We start from the raw sequence: 18,211 nt of genomic DNA on the forward strand, positions 1-18,211 counted from the left end.
GCTATTGCAATTTAAATTGTCTCTGCTGGACTATTTGCAATGACCATGCGAAAACAACCGTTCACTAACTAGGCACTGTAATTGTCTAGTCTTCACACACAAAAGCAAACTTCATGTTAGGCTAGACGACGATTTACGTAAATAAATATAACTTACGAGAACGTTACAATGGAACTGAATTTTGAAATACCACAACCTGTTAATTACCATAGTACACCAGCAGATTTGGGCAGACAACATGGATTTAGTCCATATGCATTTAATGGAGGGTAGGTTAAACCCACTTTCCTGGAGCGACCCCTTAATGTAACATAGCCTTGGCTAAGCCTAGGCCCTAGAGTACTTAGGCCTAGCCTAATGCTAATTAGACTAGTTAAAACCTAGCCTAAGGCTATTTTAGTGGGGCCGTGTTTTAGGCACCTAGACTAGTAGTATTAGTTTGAAGGAGTAGGCCACATTAAATTAGAGGTAGGAATTGCAGAATTCCCTGCAACTCACACACAGAGCTTTTTGAGTAGGACAATAGCCTACATTTTACGAAGTGGCTATTTTTACGACCAGGAGTAACAATAATTGCCGGTTACGCATGCGCAGTTGCTTTAACGTGGCTATTTTTACAACCAGGAGCAACAATAATTTCGGGTTACGCATGCGCAGTTGCTTTGTGTACTTTACTGCGCATGCATAACCGGAAATTCGCTGATGTTGTAAGATTAGTTTATAAATAATTGTTACTCCAGGTCGTAAGAATAGCCACGGCCTACATTTTATACTACTACTGTACTAGGCTAGGCCTATAGCCAGCCTAGGGACTTGCAAGTTCTGGTCATAATTTGTGAGATTCAAGAGTTGCAGGGTATTCTGCAATTTTGCAGGTTAGACTTGGAACTATAAATTCCACATGACCTTCATTTGAAGATTGGTCACTTTCAGTCAAAATCTTGACAAATTAACCAGTTTTACTGGTTAGTGTCAAGGCTAGCATGATGACACAGTAGGTGTATACAGTTCCAGTGCCATTCCGCCATAGGTACATACCGCCATAATACAAATGTGATGTTTCTTCTTTTGCAGCAGCATCAAGAATATATGCATACCGCCATCATTTCTTTGTCAATAAAAAATCCATCACCATTTACGAAAGGTCTACTTAAGTACAGCTAAGTTTAGTGGTTTAATGATATGACTGCAAGTTCATTGTGATTTTCATGAATTTTCTTTGTCCAAATTTCTTCAAACTGCCCTTATAAAAATGTTTTTTTTGTCCTCTTTTTTTTCAGAACTGTTCTTGCATTGGCAGGAGAAGACTATGCTCTGATTGCATCAGACACAAGACTCAGTGAAGGGTTTTCTATTCATAGCAGAGATCTTCCCAAGTTGAAGAAACTGTAAGTGTCATGAACTACATACAGGGGATAATTTAGTGTTCAAAGGTTCTAAGAATACAATGGTTACTGTACATTAACAGAAACTGCTATATCTTTGCACTTGTATAGCACTTTGACAATTTGCAGAGCATTTTGCTATGTAGTACCAGATAAATTATTCCTTGTCATATCCACCTTTTACAAAGTGAACATGACTTCTTTCCAGAAAATACTGAACATATATTTAGGTGAAAGTGCAATGAACTGAGTGTCTGATAGATTGTTTGATTGTATGAAACCATATATATTAAACATTGCCTAATCTCAATGATGTGTGAAGTAAGGAACAGAACAAACCCCATACCTTGTACAGGAAGCTTCATGTTGTCATTAACAGTTTTTCATATAACATTTGTGAGATTATGTTACCCCTGTGTCTTAATAACAATACAATGTTACTACACACATTACAGTAATGCTAAAGTATATTGTATACTGTGTGCGAATAAAGAGCAAGGTCTTGGCATATTACGTTGTTTACCAAAACTTTGATATTCTCACATTGAAATCTCAACAGAACAAATACGACAGTTGTTGGTTGCTGTGGTTTCCACGGAGATGTCCTTACCCTCTCCAAACTCCTTGAAGCGAGATTAAAGGTACAAACTTTTATCTTCTGTATACTATTCTCATTCAAAACAAAGTCGTGAATTTTACATGACATACATTTCAGAGCTATGGTAAGTGGGATTGTAATTTAAGTATAATAATGCGATGGCAGGTGATCCTTGATGTCAAGAATTTCATTTTTGGAAGATGAAAAGCAAACATCCTGGTTATGAATAATACACATTTCAAATGATCTCAAGTTCACATGCTCTAAACAGTGAACAGCTGGCAATAACTAGACAGCTTATCTATATACCTTTACTTTCATCAGGCTAACTAAATCTTGTGCTATTAATAGATAGATTGTAGATAGAAGGAAACAGTTGCAAATCCCTAAAATCCATGCACCCATGGGATATTCTTCATACAGTTTGACAACAGTTTAGGTCGTTTTGGTTGGTGAATTCTGTTCTGGGATGGTACTGTTGGAAAAAAAATTCAACTTGATACAATTACTTTTTTTCACGTCTCTCTCTTTAGATGTATGGTCATGATCACAACAAAGAGATGACATGTAACGCTGTGGCTGCAATGTTATCTAAAATCCTCTACTATCGCCGTTTTTTCCCGTACTATACATATAACATCATCGCAGGGTTAGACGAAGAGGGTAAGTTTACACGTGTAAGATTTAAAGTGATTTTCAATCAAGTTTTGAATATTTAGAATGGTCAATTATTAGGCCATGAAATTTGGTTTCAATACCACCGGAAGAGTACATATGATCAATGCTAAACTTGATCAAATAACTCTGGCCAACATGCTGAAATGGTTATTTTAAAATTAAGTGGCATTTCACATCTGTAACTTAAACTATGCCTTTTTTGGCACCAGAGTTACATAACTAATTATTGCCATATTCTGTATAAAGGCTGTAAAGTGCTTCACGTTACCCAAGAGAAAGGAGAGGAAAGGAAACTCTTAGGAGAGGAAATGATCTTGAAGCCTTATTTAATAGTACTACACTAAGAAGATACCTGTGAGAAAGTTTAGTTTAGCAATAGAGTGCTGAACATATTTATCACCATAAATTGTTGTTCTTTTGTTCCTTGCAGTTTGAAATTCAAATTCACTGAAATTGGTGCTCTGCATCTTAGAACTATGTTCTGATGTGAGTTTTGTTCAATGTTTGTCACAGTTTGACAAATGCACACTGTGTTGAAGAAGACTCTTTGAATATTTTGGAAGCAGTTCATCAATTTTTTCAGTTAAAATTCTTCTGAATTTTTGTTATCAGTTTCATATGCTGTAACATTGCAGAATGTTTCGTTTCAGGTAAGGGATGTGTGTACAGTTTTGATCCTGTGGGTTCCTACGAGCGGGAAGTGTACAGGGCTGGTGGATCAGCTAGTTCACTTCTACAACCGTTACTAGACAACCAGGTAAGCAGTGAGTGGGAAAATCTAGATGCCCTCGAATAGTGAAACTCGATCCAATAAAGGAAAACCTTTCGTTTCATGCAAGCTTGAAAGGGAACTGTTAACATGCTGTACAATCTGTCAGTGGAATTTTTATTGATCTCCACATATACCAGTGAATTTTTCATTAAAGGAATTTTCTAGTGAAAAATGGGATCCAGTCCTTCTGGTCATATCATTATTTGTAATTTTATCGCCCTAAGCCTTGCCCTGTGATGAATTTTAGTTTCTGTGATAGAGTGCTTGAAATGTTGGCCTGTCCTGCCAGAAAATTTGAATCGAACACTTACTTGCGTCGAAAAACATCAGTGCAGCACATTGGTCAGACTCGATCAGATCTCACGATAGACTGCCACTAATATATTCCTTTAACACCGCTGGAGCTGTAGCATTGCTTAATGGGGTGTGACAAGTGCCCTGTTTTGCCTTCATTTCATGAATCAGTATGTGCTTCCAGACACTAGAAATGCAGTCAAAGTGTAAAGGAGGTTGGATCACTTGCAGTCGTGTTGTGAATAAAGTAACAAAATATCAGTTAGTGTGGTCAAGGTTGAAAAAATACTGACTAACCTAGCAAGCTGTCCTTAGTCTTTAGGAAGTAACCCCCTGTGTTTTTCCTTTTAATGTTGGACAGGTTGGTGGCAAGAACCAGGAGGGCTACGATGCCTCACCCATTAGCCTGGAGAAAGGAGTGGCCCTGGTGAAGGACGTCTTCATATCAGCAGCAGAGCGTGATATATACACAGGAGATGGAATTGCGATCCATATAATTACAAAGGACGGCATCAAAGAGGAGAGATTTCCCCTCAGAAGAGACTGAAGCCACAAAAAATTCCTCTTTTGTCCGTTGAATTTTCAATTTTTTTGTTTCTATTGTCATATGGTCTGCTTGTTATTCCCATTCAGCCATCTACATCCAGGAGATGCCCCAATTTAGGGATTTTGTCTCTTTTGAAGGGAACTTATAAATCTTTCACCCTACCAATTGTCAAAGATGTATATCCATATGGCATGTTCATAGCTTTTCTGGTTCACTGGTTCCTGTAGAGAGAATTTAACAGGTAGAAAACACATGGTGTTTGTCAGTTCTTTGTATGATGCCAGAATAATTCCACAGAAAACTGTGTAAGTGTGTAAGGCTATTCATTTCAATGATATTTGGATATCTGCAGAGTTCAATAGTATCTGTTTATTTAACAAATTCAGTAACTAAAGTTACTTTTGTTATGCAAACATTTTGAAAGCATGCCTGTGATAAGTTGTATGGTAAGTTACATTTTAACATCGATGTCACATCTTAAAAATGCACACAATGTAAGAGTAAGGTAGTATGATGGTGAAACTGTCCTAGACCAAGACCCAAAATGTGATTGACATAAAGAGAAATATTTCCTAAATTCCTTGTCATTTTCTAAGCCGTTGTGCCACTTCATTTTGTAAGGTAAAGAGTTGTTAATCTTTGTAGAACAACATACCCTTCATTGCATTATGTGGTAATACGGACAGAAAAATGTTGAATTATGGCCCAACTTTTACTGTTGAAGTAAAAATGATCAGTGTAGCAACCGTATTGTAAAAGTCTTGTTTGGGGTTTTTCAGAAATCTAAAATGTGTTTGTGATAAAGCACAACAAGCATCTCTGTGCTGCGTTATATATGGAATGCTCAAAATGTTAGATCAGTGTGTATTTCTACACATCTTTATTCAAATTGTCATAGTAAAGAGAGAGTTAAGAACATCTTTTCTTTAGTGTTACTATGAGACAGACAGTTTGGAAGTTTGTCACCCATGAATTGTCAAACTCCTTGAAAGTAAATATCACGATCAAATGTATTAACATTAAATATAAATATAGCAAGTGACATATTACGCAGGAGTCACTGTTGTGTAGTAGTAATAAAAAAGGTTGGATCTTTGAATTTATTCAAGTGAAAATTACCCTGATTTTTGGGGTCCTGTATATTTATTCAAACCACTATGAAGTACAAGTCTCTTGTAAACCACAAAGCTTTTCCTTGGCTTTGATCTTAGAAGAATGAAACTTGCATCCTTTTATTTCTATTTGTACAGTTGTACCATTCATCTCAAAGACATGTGTGGTGTACATCGATATAAATAAACAAGGAAACAGAAAAATACGAATAACTGCTGTCTTCTTTTGTAAATAAATAATTACGTTTTATTGTCGTCCTCTCGTATATGTTTATTGCAAATGAGCACAAATGTATTCAATGATGAGAGTGAAAACTGAACTCTACCTATCTGCTATCACAGCTTCAAAGTAATGATATCTTCAGACAAATGCTGAAAGTATTAATACATGGACGAACAATCATTGAGATATTCTTTGGCAAATATACTAAATTATCTACATCGGTGTTTATCTTTGAAAGTCTGATAAGAATATGCGGTAAAAGAGTTATATAATTTATGACCTTACTTGACTTCTATCCTCATTCAGCTTACATACTCAAAAGCGTTTGCCAGGCATGGCAGATTAAAACACATATGTGGAGTAAAAATAGTTTTACAAGGCAACACCCATACAGTTCCTGGAAGCTATATATTTCAAAACATCCAGTTTCCATTAACTGGCTCAGTTGCTACAATTCCCCCAAGAAGAGAGAAAAAGCCCTCAATGGACTTGCTATTATAGTAATGTCAACATTCCTATGAAACATTGCATTTTCCTGTGCCATCACTGCTCCAGGGGTAGGGGTGGGGTGTATATACCCCTATTCGACTCATACAAGACTTTAAAGCAGTTCTCAACACAACCCTGCATGTAGACCTCATTTAAAATCCCAATCTGCTTCAGAATGCTCTATTCAAATCTGAAATTTGATTTGTTTCTGGGTGAGGACCACCACAAATCCCCAAATGGGGGTGGCCCATGCCCCTTCCTTATTAAAATCCTGTTTCCTGCTGTTTTATCACATTTTTTTGAAAAACATCGTTTGGAATATTTGCATGTGATATTCTTATACTGCAAACCCCAATGCAGTCAGAAGAATCTCGAGTTGTATTTCTGCTGTGATGCTATTACTACCTTTGCTGTTGCCTGATTCATTCACATAATAACTAGACCAAATTATGGAAAGTTATTCATGCAAAAAAAACTATGGATTTAAGAGACATTTTACATTGTGACTAAAAATTAGTGTCATCTATTTTGTGTTGGTTTGGCTATGACATCCAAGCGTAAGTCTTTCCGGACTTCTTCTATAGGCTCTTCCCATCTCTTCTCAAAATAACAGTTTAGGACCAATTCACTCTTTGATGCCGTTCTGAAGACCGCCGGAATGTAGTGCTCTCTCAGTATCCGCCGCCTCCTACCAAGGTACATGAAAGAAAACGTTAGACTTAATATTAAACACTGTCATAATTGTGGGTTGCATTTTTACATACAAACACCATGATGTGAAAGTACCATTTAGAAATAGCAAAGTTGGAAATTCATACAATTTTCCTATAAGACAAAGAGACCAAAGTAACTTTCCTTTCAACATAACTGTCAATGAATTTGGGCAGAGGGGAACTGCACATCACACTTCTGAGATGTTGCTCTCAATTACCCCCTCCCTTTTCCTATCCGAAAAATAAGAAGGTTTTATGATTAATTCTGAACCAGATTCACTATGTAGTGCACTGTATTCAGCAAAATCTCAAAAAGAAAGAAAAGTTCAAGCAAACAGCAGTTCTTTAACAATGAAACAAAAGGTAAAGAATAATTGATCCTTGCAACAATCTACCTGCCCTACCATCACCTCACGGGACACCATCATTTCACTTGTAAATTAAAGTTATACTGTACCTGCAGCATATGAAGAGCAAAGCAATCACCTATGTTCACCAAATTTCTATGATAGAGTCAGTATGCCCTGCCCCCCTCCCTGCCCAGATGCTTCTGAATTTATACAAATGATATCAATTTTCATTCATTATTAAGGATGCAATCTCATGTTACCCTCTATGTATTGTCAAGGTGAGGTAGAAACCATGTTTGAAATGAAGCTCTTACCTAGGTGTAAGACGTATAGGTCCAACAAAGGCCCCCAAGGCACACATGGGAAATCTAGTATTGACCATCTCGAACCACTTCACCACGACTTCTCCGAGCATCGTCGTCGGCATTCCCAGGAGACAATGGTAAAAATCGTGAACTTCTCGATACCTCTGCATGACATACGCCAACTCGCCATCATCCACATATTGCACAGCTGCCCTGGAATCTGAGGTGATATTCTGGGAAGGAGACAAGTGATGGCAACAAATGTTTTTATAAGACAGTATATTATATAGCAATTGGAAAAGGGCACTGACCCAAAGTCAAGTATGTATGCTGAAAGTAACTCATGTTACACAGTTAATGAAATATTCCAATGATTTGAATAAATATGGGAAGAAATCATCTTTAAGTCACTTGACTATATCCTTGCCAGAATATTTTATTTAAACATTCCATTTGTACTATCGGTACAAGATATCTTTGACATCATCTCAGTTCATGGAATGTTTCGTTAACTTCAAACCCCATGGAGAGCTTAACTGTGAATTCATCGAATGCAAAAGATTCTTTCACAGACAAAATTCCTCAGATTAAGTTAGTAACATTTCTTTACCCATGAGGTAGAGTTGTGGATGGCAGTAAATAACTCAAAAAATGATGAAAATCACAAACAATGTACTGACTTATTTCTCCAATGTATTTGTTTAGAAAAATGAGACTGCCTTTGACATTTTGACATTTGACCAAGCATTCCAGACCAAAAAACCTGTATCTATTTCCCTGGAGTAGGCTTGGCTATCTACTAAAAACACTGTAATAGGGTTTCAATATATTTAGTACTACATAAATATTTTTTTCAGAAACCATCCCCCCCCCCCCCAAAAAAAATGTATTTATTTTCTGCTTCAAGGAACAAGTGCAACTAAAGTGCAATGAAATGAATACATACGTTTTTTGTCATAAACCTCTGATATTCTCTCCCAAGGGTTCCTTCCGGTAACTGTGCCAGGAGGTCCATATCCACAGTGTGAGTATTGATTCTTGGTCTCTCTCTGACAGTTTGAGATACAAAAAAGGGAAAGATATGTTAGGCTGTTAAGAGAAAGCAGATCTTCAGCAATAAAAAAAACATATTATAGAAAGGAAGTAACATTAAGAACATAGATCAAAGTTCCATCTTTTTTTTTATTATTGATCGAAGTTCCATCTTCATAGCTTGTTTTACTTTGCTCAATTTGCAATGATTTATACAGATGCTTAACACACAAAACTGTCTTTAACTTGGACTTTTTCTCCTTTTTCTTTGCTAGTGCCATTGAAATCACTGTATAATTTTGATGTACTTATTTGATCAATAAAAAGTAACGTCCCATTCACACCACTGAATATTTTGCAAGGTTACATAATCATTTCAATTTAAGGAAACAAAAATCATTGCTTTACTGTTCTCAGTTTTTCACTGTTCTGATACACCAGGATGGGGACTGGTGGAAATAGAAACAAAATAGGGACTGCAAAACTATCAATGATAAAAAATAATATAAAAAAATTCATATAACAAGCAGGACATACATATCATGTAATGTTGAAATTGCATCAAGACAGTTAATGAGTTTAGTGCTAGACAATGCCTAATATTCTGGCTGCATCACAATACAATCAAATTTAATCAATTCATCTAAATGTTCTGTTTGTTTTTACCTCAATATCTGCTGACCTTCTGGGTGATTAATCATTTGTGAATGAATCCGTTTAAGTGCCAAATGACCTGTTGTTTCACCTAGCACTGCAACCATATCTAGAAAACAGAAGGAACATTTACAATACAACAATAAGAGGTTCTTATTATGTTCAATTTTGACCAGTTCTTTCAACAATATGATCAGTTATGCCACTTCCTGACTATATGCTCGTTGAGTTCTACAGCATAGTTCAGTCTTTGAAGTTTCACCAAAGAATATAATACTGTATGATACATAATCAAATAATAAATTGCAGTACGAGGTACATATTTAAGCTGCGTTATGCTGGCATAAAATTCATTAATACTCACTCCAAAGTTTGAGCATGCTAAACTTTTTTAAGGTTAAAATATTACCTCTTTAGGTTCGGTATTACCTAAAGCATTCCTAAACATTCCTGACGACAAAAAAAAAATCCATGTATTCACTCAGCAGCTGAATGAATGAGGCATAGATGAATGATGATCTCAAATAAGGGAATCCACCAAATTGATTTCCCTGGCAGAAGAATAGGGACTAATGTTTGCACTTTTCATCCAGCAGTTATAGAAAACATGAATGTGTCATGTTAGTCAATGGGCAGCCAGACAAATAGGGATTAGTGCCCTTGTTTATTTTCTGGCTGCTGGACAAATAAAACAACACATTTCCTTAATCACCCAGCAGCTTGAAAATGTAAATAAGTGTCAACAGTTACCATTTTTTTACCCATCCCATGTGTGTTGTGCTGGATAGATAATATAGGGGATTACTCTGAAGGGCTATCTGAATTCCCTTTAGCTTTTAATGCTCGTATTCTAACCAAAGGCAAAATGAACAGCAATTGCATTTTTAAAAAAAAGTGTTTTGTGCTTTATCATCAATATGTAAAACTATAAAATCTGATTGAACAGTATATGTTGGACAAACAGGGGGGTAATACATTACTACTTACCAAGCTACTGTGAAGTTGGCATGATGAAAGAAAATATACATGATGTACTGTACCTTCTGATTATAGTATTAATAGTAAAATTTATTTTAATTGATAAGTGACACTTCTCAATACTCACCATGTCTGTATGGGTCATAAATAGACATAAATGCAGAACCTACTGTCAGAATGGCCTTTTGAAGATAAGTGGTTGGTCGATGGGTTTTGTAAAGTTTGCTATCTTCACTCTGAAACCATGCATCATGATTGATAACACCAGGTGCTGAACATTGAACTGAAATGTACAGATATTATCTATCAATAATCATCTGTTCAGACCTATAATTTTTTTTTTCAATTCTACTGTGATAAAGTGCAGTACAGTAATACACAAACAAAATTTGTGGTTTGAATCAAATGAAACTGGCGAGTGATCTCTAGTAACATACAGTAGAATGATGTGGCTTCTCACTAGCTTCAATGTCTTTGAAAAGATTTTAATAAATGGTGATAATAATTTGTGACCCAGAATACAAAATTTATAATTTTCCCCTTCATTGTATCAAATCTTGCATATTTTGTTGAGGCAGTTTGGATTAGAATTGCCAACAACTGGTTACAATTTGACTTTCAACAGAACAAATCTGTGCCACTAACATACAGTATGTTTACCACAGTAGGCAAAATTAGTTAACATGCCAAGTAACACTAGGCTGGTTTCATTGCCTATAATGCCACTCCTGCTATCTACTTGACCATGGCACTGACTGCTATTATTAGCCCACTGTAGGCTGTGTAAACAGATTTGGGGCTATCAATGATAGGCCTTAATTAAAACCTAGGCTTAACAATGTTGGCTAAATGTGTGAAATAACTAACAAAAACGTCTCAAAATACAAAATTAATGTTCCCTCATTCACTCTGGCTATTTTTTAAGCTTTTAACACCCTCCCCCTAGTTTTGCACTTTTTGGGGGGGATTTGGAAATCTTACTCACTAAAAATAACCAATATTACTTAGCATGATACCACTACTATATGGGACCTGACAAGTTTGATCTTAGGGGCTCAGAGCATAGCAAACAGCATTCAGAGTCAATTGATGTATACCTACACAAAAGTTACAGTTAGCTTATCGAGGACAAGTGTCAATTTAGGGGTATGAAAGAACTTGACACGGCAGACATTTTGTGGTCAAATACTGCTCAATTGTACCTTGTATATGCACAGAACAATAAATATTTTGAGATCATTACATTTCTGAGAAACCACACATATAAAAAACACATACATTTGTGTGATTTAGGTTTTTCTTGATCTACATTGTTGATCAAATCCTTAACTTAAAGGCGTCAATTATGAGCCCACCATGCTATTATTACTACTATTGCTTTAGGCTACGCTAACGCTAGCATAATTTCTAGGTCTAATGTCGTCGCAAACGGCATGATATGAAAATATAAGAATGATAACTTGGCAAAAAAATCCAGTATCCTATACACATCGTATGATTGAAATCTTACCGTGAGCTTTAGTTCTATGAAATGAACGGCGCAACTCATGTACGGTATTCGAGACAGGTACTCGTAACACACATTTTATTACTGGCCTAACGTTACTGATTAACCGATTTTGCGAACTGTAGCCTTGACCACAACTGCGACAAAACATCATTTTTGACTATATGATTTTATTTGCGATACTTTAAGTAATCCACGGGAATATTGATGGCCTGCGATGAAATGAAAACCCTCATCAAAACCACCAATATTATGACAAGCTGTAGCTCTATGCGTAACAGTTACTGTGTGACAATAACACCAAATTCTTCCTTCAACAACCGCTGTTTCTTATACTTTCGTGAAACTGGTACATGAAATGAAGTTTTGTGTCACTCAAATAATACAAGAACCACTAAGAGTAAGCTGCAAATAGTAATAGGGCAGAAATCCATTTCTGTGCAAGGCGTATTATTTATTGTTGTGCATCCAGCAATCAAAATAAAAGTAAAAAATCGCAACAAAAAGAAGCAAGGATCAATGATGACAACTCCTGGAGGTGGTAAACGTTTAAATTGGTACACAGACCATCCTGTGGTTCGTATGAATTGATTTATGTAGTTTAGTGCCAAATTGTATGAAAGTTGGCAAATCTGTCATATGTACTTATAAACTTTCAGCTATGTTAACTAGCTTTGAATTTGTTAGGGTACTGGTTGTACGAAATTTAGTCACATTGTGGCTATTCGTCAATATATGTTTATTCACATCTTACTTGCATAATGCACAACTTTGCCGTTCACACTGAGTAATACCTGCAGTCTACACTGAGGCACACCCTACGCCAGACTTGCTTCCATTTTCCTTTCCTTTAGTTTTGACAATATCACTGGCTCATGCCTTAATGTAGTTATTACTTAAAGCGCTCTACTTGCTACAAGTCTGCATTGAACATTACTGAGTGCAGATCGAGTACACCTTTTGCCAAGTCCACTATTGGTATTGCAACAACAAACACAGTTTTATCATGATCATTGTTTCTAGGTGACATGATAATTTTTAAAGAAAAACTGAGTAGCTGCCAACATGAGCTAGTCCTTCAAAAATTGCACTTTGTACAAAAAAAATTATCCAACACAAACATTTGCATGTGGTGGCATTTGCAGATAAGATCAACAATGCACAACAACGTTGCTATAAGGAACAACTTGTAATTAGAAAGCTCGTAGGAAGTGGAAGATTGTTGCAGAAGGAAGAGGTGAGGGTATAGTTTAGTAAAGTCTATAGATACTTGCTATTCATAGGAAGCCATAACTATATACTGGTCAGTACTAACGTTACTACCTCCAGGCTACAAATTTGTATCTGTATGTAGACTTCTGTAAAACTTGCTCTATTTAGATTACATAATATGACAGTATGACTTTCAACTTGTTATGACATCTCTTTCCCTGCCAGGCAAAAGAGAAATTCATGTTGTTTGCCTGGTTGCTGATATATAGCAATGGCACAACTCTTCTGTTGGGTAAATAGGCAAACTAATCTCCAATGATGAAGCTACACCTTCTTGACTATTTCCTTACCAGGGTAGGCTTGGGCATGTAACCCGGAAATACTAGTTGGAGCAGGGCGGCGCTTACAGTCACAATACTGTACTCCTGTCCTGTAACTTGTGAAGCTTTGGTACACAATGTGGCACAGATTGTGAGGGGGAGGGGAGGGGCACAATAGCCTGCATGGGGGTGGGTACAGCTCCCCCCCCCCTGTGTCCTGGCATGGCTATGGGCCTGGGTGGGCTGTAGGGAATCGAGAACTGTCCCTATCAGAAGTTCCTAGAAAAATGTTCACACAGAAGAGTTACAGCTTCTCTGATTAAGTCAATGAGCATGTCAACCCAAATGCTCGTCACGCTTAAATTATTTTCATACAGAACTGGCAAGTAGGGTTTCTTAGTAAAGTTCCCTCCCTTTTTTATTTTCATAACATACTAAACATCCACCACTTAAACCCATGGCCACTTAATTAATGATGATATTAATTAATACTTCATTAGTAATTAATGACATAATAACTGTGTTATGAAACAGCACCTCTGCTGTACCTGATCATAAGTTTGTCAGTAACTTGCAGTGAGCTGTGAGCTTTTAAATTGTAATATACCCTCGGCTTCTGGTCGTACAAATTGTGAGAGAAAACTGACTTGTGCACAAACTGTGGAGAATAGGTAAGAAGCTAAGTGATAACTGATATACTCAAATAAAGAAGTCTATTCTTACAGGGTTTTTTTTTTTCATTCACATTAAGTGAAGTCATTTTTATGAATGTGAGTATAATATATCGTCAAATCACAATAAACAGTGAGATCAATTCTTTTCCAGCTGGAAGAGATGAAGGAATGGGGCTTTGACGGAAGAGTCAGTGTTCATGCAGCATTTACAGTCTACTTGGATCTGTGTGAAGGTGATGACTTTTTCAAATAGATTGTATCCTGCATGTGAGACAGTTTTTTATATAGTAGAAGTAAATCCTAACATGCTTTCTATGTTGTGTGATAGTGAAGTATGTTAATCAATCTTCTACAAACAGTGTCTATTACAAGGATAAATTCACATTCATATACTTATATATATGGAGTAAAACAAAATCTTATTGACGCATTTAGGCAAAAATATAAGTCACTCTGTTAATATTCTGTTAATATTAACAAAGAAATTGCATCAGCAAGTATATTCACCAAAATATTAGGGAAATTAATGATATGAAATTGACTGGGAAATTTTGAGCAATCTTTATAAAACCAAAAATTGTCAGGGGAGTAAATTCTGTGTTTTGGAATTGCATCTACAGTAGTTACTGTAGAGGGCTACACAAAACCTGCAACAACCAATGTTTGTAGGAATTAAAGGCATTGAAGACTCGACCCAAACCGCGTGCCACCCTCTGAAAAAGTTAACTTTCCGTTGCTTCCGAGTTGCTTCTTGTCGCTACAAAATGCAGACAGTGATGAAACATGAGACCTTGTTATCTTTTAGCTAGACCTGAGATGTCCATCGCTGCTATGTACACTGTGTTGTGGGTATTGACCGTAGCTGTATGTATTGACTGTACACTAGTGTCTCATTACCGACGGTAGCAAGCTGTGTGTGTATTTTCTGGGATCGATGGTGGTGTCTAACACTTCTGTTACACCTCATTCGAAACTAGGTCAGATTACCAGCATGAGACGTTTCTTTGTGCGCGAGTCTTCACACCCTTGATAATATCCTATGCATTGTACAAAATGGCGTTTACAAAGTTTCCAAACAATTATGCAAGGTATCTTTAGTATTTCTGTAGATGCAGATTGAGACTATTGTTTTCTAATAATTCTTGCCAACACTTTAATACTAGTTTCCTGTGAAATTCCTTTTATTTAATTGGAATCTTTTGTATCTTGAGTATTAAAGTATAAAGCTTTTGAATTTCTACGTAAAATTTTTCTTCTCTTGACATTTTTCCTACGTGATTCGTTTTTCTTTACAGCTAAAACTTGGTGGAATGTCAGTGTTCATCCTTGCCAAGAATTACAAATGGTTTACATTACTGGGAAACCAGTGAAGAAGGCTCACATGAAAACAGTCTTACCTGTCCTGGCTCAAGAGGAGATCAGTGTGGAAAGGTAAAGTGCTCATAATCGGTACCTCATCATTAAAGAATGGAATAATTTAGTGACGAGATCGTTTGAAGCAATTTTGAGATTTACGAAGTTTGTATATTATCATAAAAATAGCAAACAATGTTCGGGCTACTTTTTCATAAATCATATCTTTTCAGTTAAGTATTAAACAATTTGGTACTATTTCTGTAGCATTTATCTATTCTCTAGCTTGATAAATGATCCCTGGAAAGATATAGAAACTTGGTAAAAAAATGTATTAATAGACTAATTATAATGATAATAATAATATGTCAGTATCATTAAGTAAACATCCTGGGAGGCAGCTATTTTACAATTTACTAAGCAGCAACATATGGATGAGGGTAGATGAAATGGCTTGTAGCTTTTTCTCCTTGAGGAGGATGGCTAGATGCAAGTAACAATTTTGGATGAAAATTTACAGCTTTGATGAAGCTCCCTGATTACTTTGCTTGGCCTAAGCTCCCACATGATGTGTTCATTGCATCTAATGCCATTGCTATATATACAGCTGTAGGAAGTTTAATTTAATAAATTTACTATCAGAAATATACTTGGATGACAAAGTCGATCCCGAAGCAATACCCGCATATGTACCGTGGCATCTTAAATAGATACGGTGTCAAACTAAGACAGAATGTTCGGTTTGCTTTTCAGGATGGACACTTTTTTAAAGTTCATCAAACCTCTATCTACGAATGAGAAATGTGAAGGTGATGGAGATAAGAGCCAAGAAGAAAAGGCACATGTGATTACTCTAGCTGTGGTAGACACTGATTCAACGATTGTTTACTATAATATCAGCAACCACCTTCAGCAACCAAAGAACCTGGATGAGCTTGAAGAGGATGGGTCAACCACACAGAAACAGAAGAAGAGAAAAGGTGGACAAAGATGGCATTCTAAAAAGAAAGGGAAACCTTGACGACAAGTGGCTCTGAATTGATATTTCAGTGTTCTATGCGGACATTGCTTTATTACTCACCTGGAGGCTTGAGCAAGAATCTCTACAAATGAGAAGAAGAGATGAGATGTGACTATAAACTGCCGAGAGAATGATCTCCACGAGGGCAAGAAAGTGAGATCGCTAAGAAGATGAAGATGGCAAGAACTTTGGGGAAGATGCACCACCTGTGATATTTATATATTGAACCTTGAGAGTTTACTAGGGCTTATTCGCAGATTCAGAATCAGCAAATACACAATGGGAGAAAGATGTCAATGGCTTATTAAATCATTAACTTTCAAGGCATGGCAAGGGGGGGGGAGGGAGGGGAGGGGGAGAGTTGTGGGAAGTTCTCAATGGTTCTTCATCACAGGTTTAGTCAGATGCGTAATGTAAGATGAGTATGTTTGGTATTGGTATTCTCATAGAATGATGTGGTTTCGTTGACTATCACACGGCATTTATCACAAAAAGAGGCTTTTGTTGTTAATTCTCATTGTGCAGCCACAAAGGGTGACTCCTGCACAGAGCATCTATTGTTGTGGCAACGTATGTGCAATCTAACTTATAGTCAAGCCAAAACTATGGTAAATATTTGAGGAGAGTCACATAATATAGTCTATATGTATAAGAACAGAGAGAGAGGTTTTGACAACTCCCTATTGTTAACCTTAGGGAATATTTGTCAAGTCACGTTCCAAATAACAATAAAAATTTATTGTGTTTGTTGTGGTAAAAATACACACTGCATTTGTTTGCCAAGATGGGGCGTGAAGAGTAGTAAAAATCACTTTGTATTGATGAGAAGATATCAAGTAACTAATGTATCCATTCTGAGTGAAATTGAGTTCCACGATAAAGGGCAAGTTTATACTAACGATAAACGTGGATAGAAATATGTGTAAGTGAAATTGTTCTTTTTTTCTTCTTACTTTAAAGTGCAAAGTCGGAATTTTGTGTCCCCAAATTAAGAGAAAACAAGCCATTCATTTTCTGATTCATTTACTGCTGATTATGTGTTTTGTGCAATAAAACTTGTCCTTTTGAATTTACACTGACATTCTTTTATATTTTAATGTCAGTTGTCTGTTTTGTCTCTACCCCTTCCCCTTCCCTAAGTAAATGCTATCTAAATTGTTGCTGCACTTCCTTCCCCTCCTACTACCTCACTGCTCTTCCTTCCCCCTACTACCCCCATCACCCCCCCCCCCCCACACCACCGCCACCCTCCATTACTAAAAGCTATTATCTTTACTATATTAGAGTACTGAATTAGAGTCCATATGTTAGGGATCCCATATTGTGACATCAAACGCCATCAGTATTGTCCCAAATATGCTAGAAAGTTGAATAATGGTCACCCATGTTTGACCAACAATAATTGATTGCCACCGTCAGAGCATCTGTTCATCTCTTAGTAGACATGTATGTCTAAGTGAGCCCTCCTTCACGTCTGGAGATGAATTGGAACCTCTCAGAAGGTACTTTTCAGAACGTTTTAGCATGCTAAATTTAGGGATAATACTGACGAATTGAATAAATGGGTAAATATCATTTTGGTTTGGATGATGTGAACACTGTTTAAATTGTAGGGGGGGGGGGGGGTAGTATTAATCACAGCTTTTATCCATGCACCCTCCATCCAAATAAGAAGATTTCAGGGCTTGACAGTTTTGCTGTCTGGGGAATAACAAAACAACCATACAGAGAAAACAGTAAAAAATGGATCCATTTTCGCAATAATGAATAGACTCATTTTATTACCATGTCAGCATCAATTATATTTGATATTCAGAGAAAGACATGTAAGCAAAACATAAACAACAAAAATTCTAATACGTTTTGAAAAGTACTTTCCCGAGGATTTTTGTTACCATTTGAACCAGAAATTGAGTAGGCTTTGGTTTAATCAATTTTATCCAAACAATTTGCACAACTAAGACCCATTATTGTTAATGTTTGAGTGCTAAGAT

General features: G+C 36.5%; 3 protein-coding genes across 5 annotated transcripts; 2 read left to right on the top strand and 1 right to left on the bottom strand.

Annotated features, from left to right (window-relative positions):
- The first annotated feature begins 69 nt into the window (after positions 1-69).
- Positions 70-5,008, top strand: LOC139963569 (proteasome subunit beta type-1-B-like). Its single transcript, XM_071964435.1, has 6 exons — positions 70-269; positions 1,281-1,388; positions 1,945-2,026; positions 2,517-2,646; positions 3,312-3,418; positions 4,089-5,008. The coding sequence occupies exons 1-6, from the start codon at positions 169-171 to the stop codon at positions 4,272-4,274; spliced, it is 714 nt and encodes a 237-aa protein (XP_071820536.1). The 5' UTR covers positions 70-168; the 3' UTR covers positions 4,275-5,008.
- A 599-nt stretch (positions 5,009-5,607) lies between these two features.
- Positions 5,608-11,953, bottom strand: LOC139963568 (ubiquinone biosynthesis protein COQ4 homolog, mitochondrial-like). The gene is made up of 6 exons (XM_071964433.1): positions 11,641-11,953; positions 10,258-10,413; positions 9,165-9,261; positions 8,413-8,515; positions 7,476-7,699; positions 5,608-6,786 (listed from the first exon to the last, which is right to left on the bottom strand). The coding sequence occupies exons 1-6, from the start codon at positions 11,789-11,791 to the stop codon at positions 6,618-6,620; spliced, it is 900 nt and encodes a 299-aa protein (XP_071820534.1). The 5' UTR covers positions 11,792-11,953; the 3' UTR covers positions 5,608-6,617.
- A 53-nt stretch (positions 11,954-12,006) lies between these two features.
- On the top strand, positions 12,007-17,305 carry LOC139963570 (tRNA-splicing endonuclease subunit Sen15-like). Of its 3 annotated transcripts, XM_071964437.1 has the most exons (5): positions 12,094-12,213; positions 12,783-12,874; positions 13,995-14,076; positions 15,139-15,274; positions 15,950-17,305. In XM_071964437.1, the coding sequence occupies exons 3-5, from the start codon at positions 14,004-14,006 to the stop codon at positions 16,215-16,217; spliced, it is 477 nt and encodes a 158-aa protein (XP_071820538.1). In that variant the 5' UTR covers positions 12,094-12,213; positions 12,783-12,874; positions 13,995-14,003; the 3' UTR covers positions 16,218-17,305. The 3 variants fall into 3 exon arrangements, with proteins under 3 accessions (XP_071820537.1, XP_071820539.1, XP_071820538.1); XM_071964436.1 differs by lacking the exon at positions 12,783-12,874 and having other exon boundaries at positions 12,007-12,213; positions 15,950-17,300; XM_071964438.1 differs by lacking the exon at positions 12,783-12,874 and having other exon boundaries at positions 12,072-12,194.
- The last annotated feature ends 906 nt before the right edge of the window (positions 17,306-18,211 follow it).

This window comes from Apostichopus japonicus, chromosome 22 (assembly GCF_037975245.1).
Source record: "Apostichopus japonicus isolate 1M-3 chromosome 22, ASM3797524v1, whole genome shotgun sequence".
Lineage (NCBI taxonomy): Eukaryota > Metazoa > Echinodermata > Holothuroidea > Aspidochirotida > Stichopodidae > Apostichopus > Apostichopus japonicus.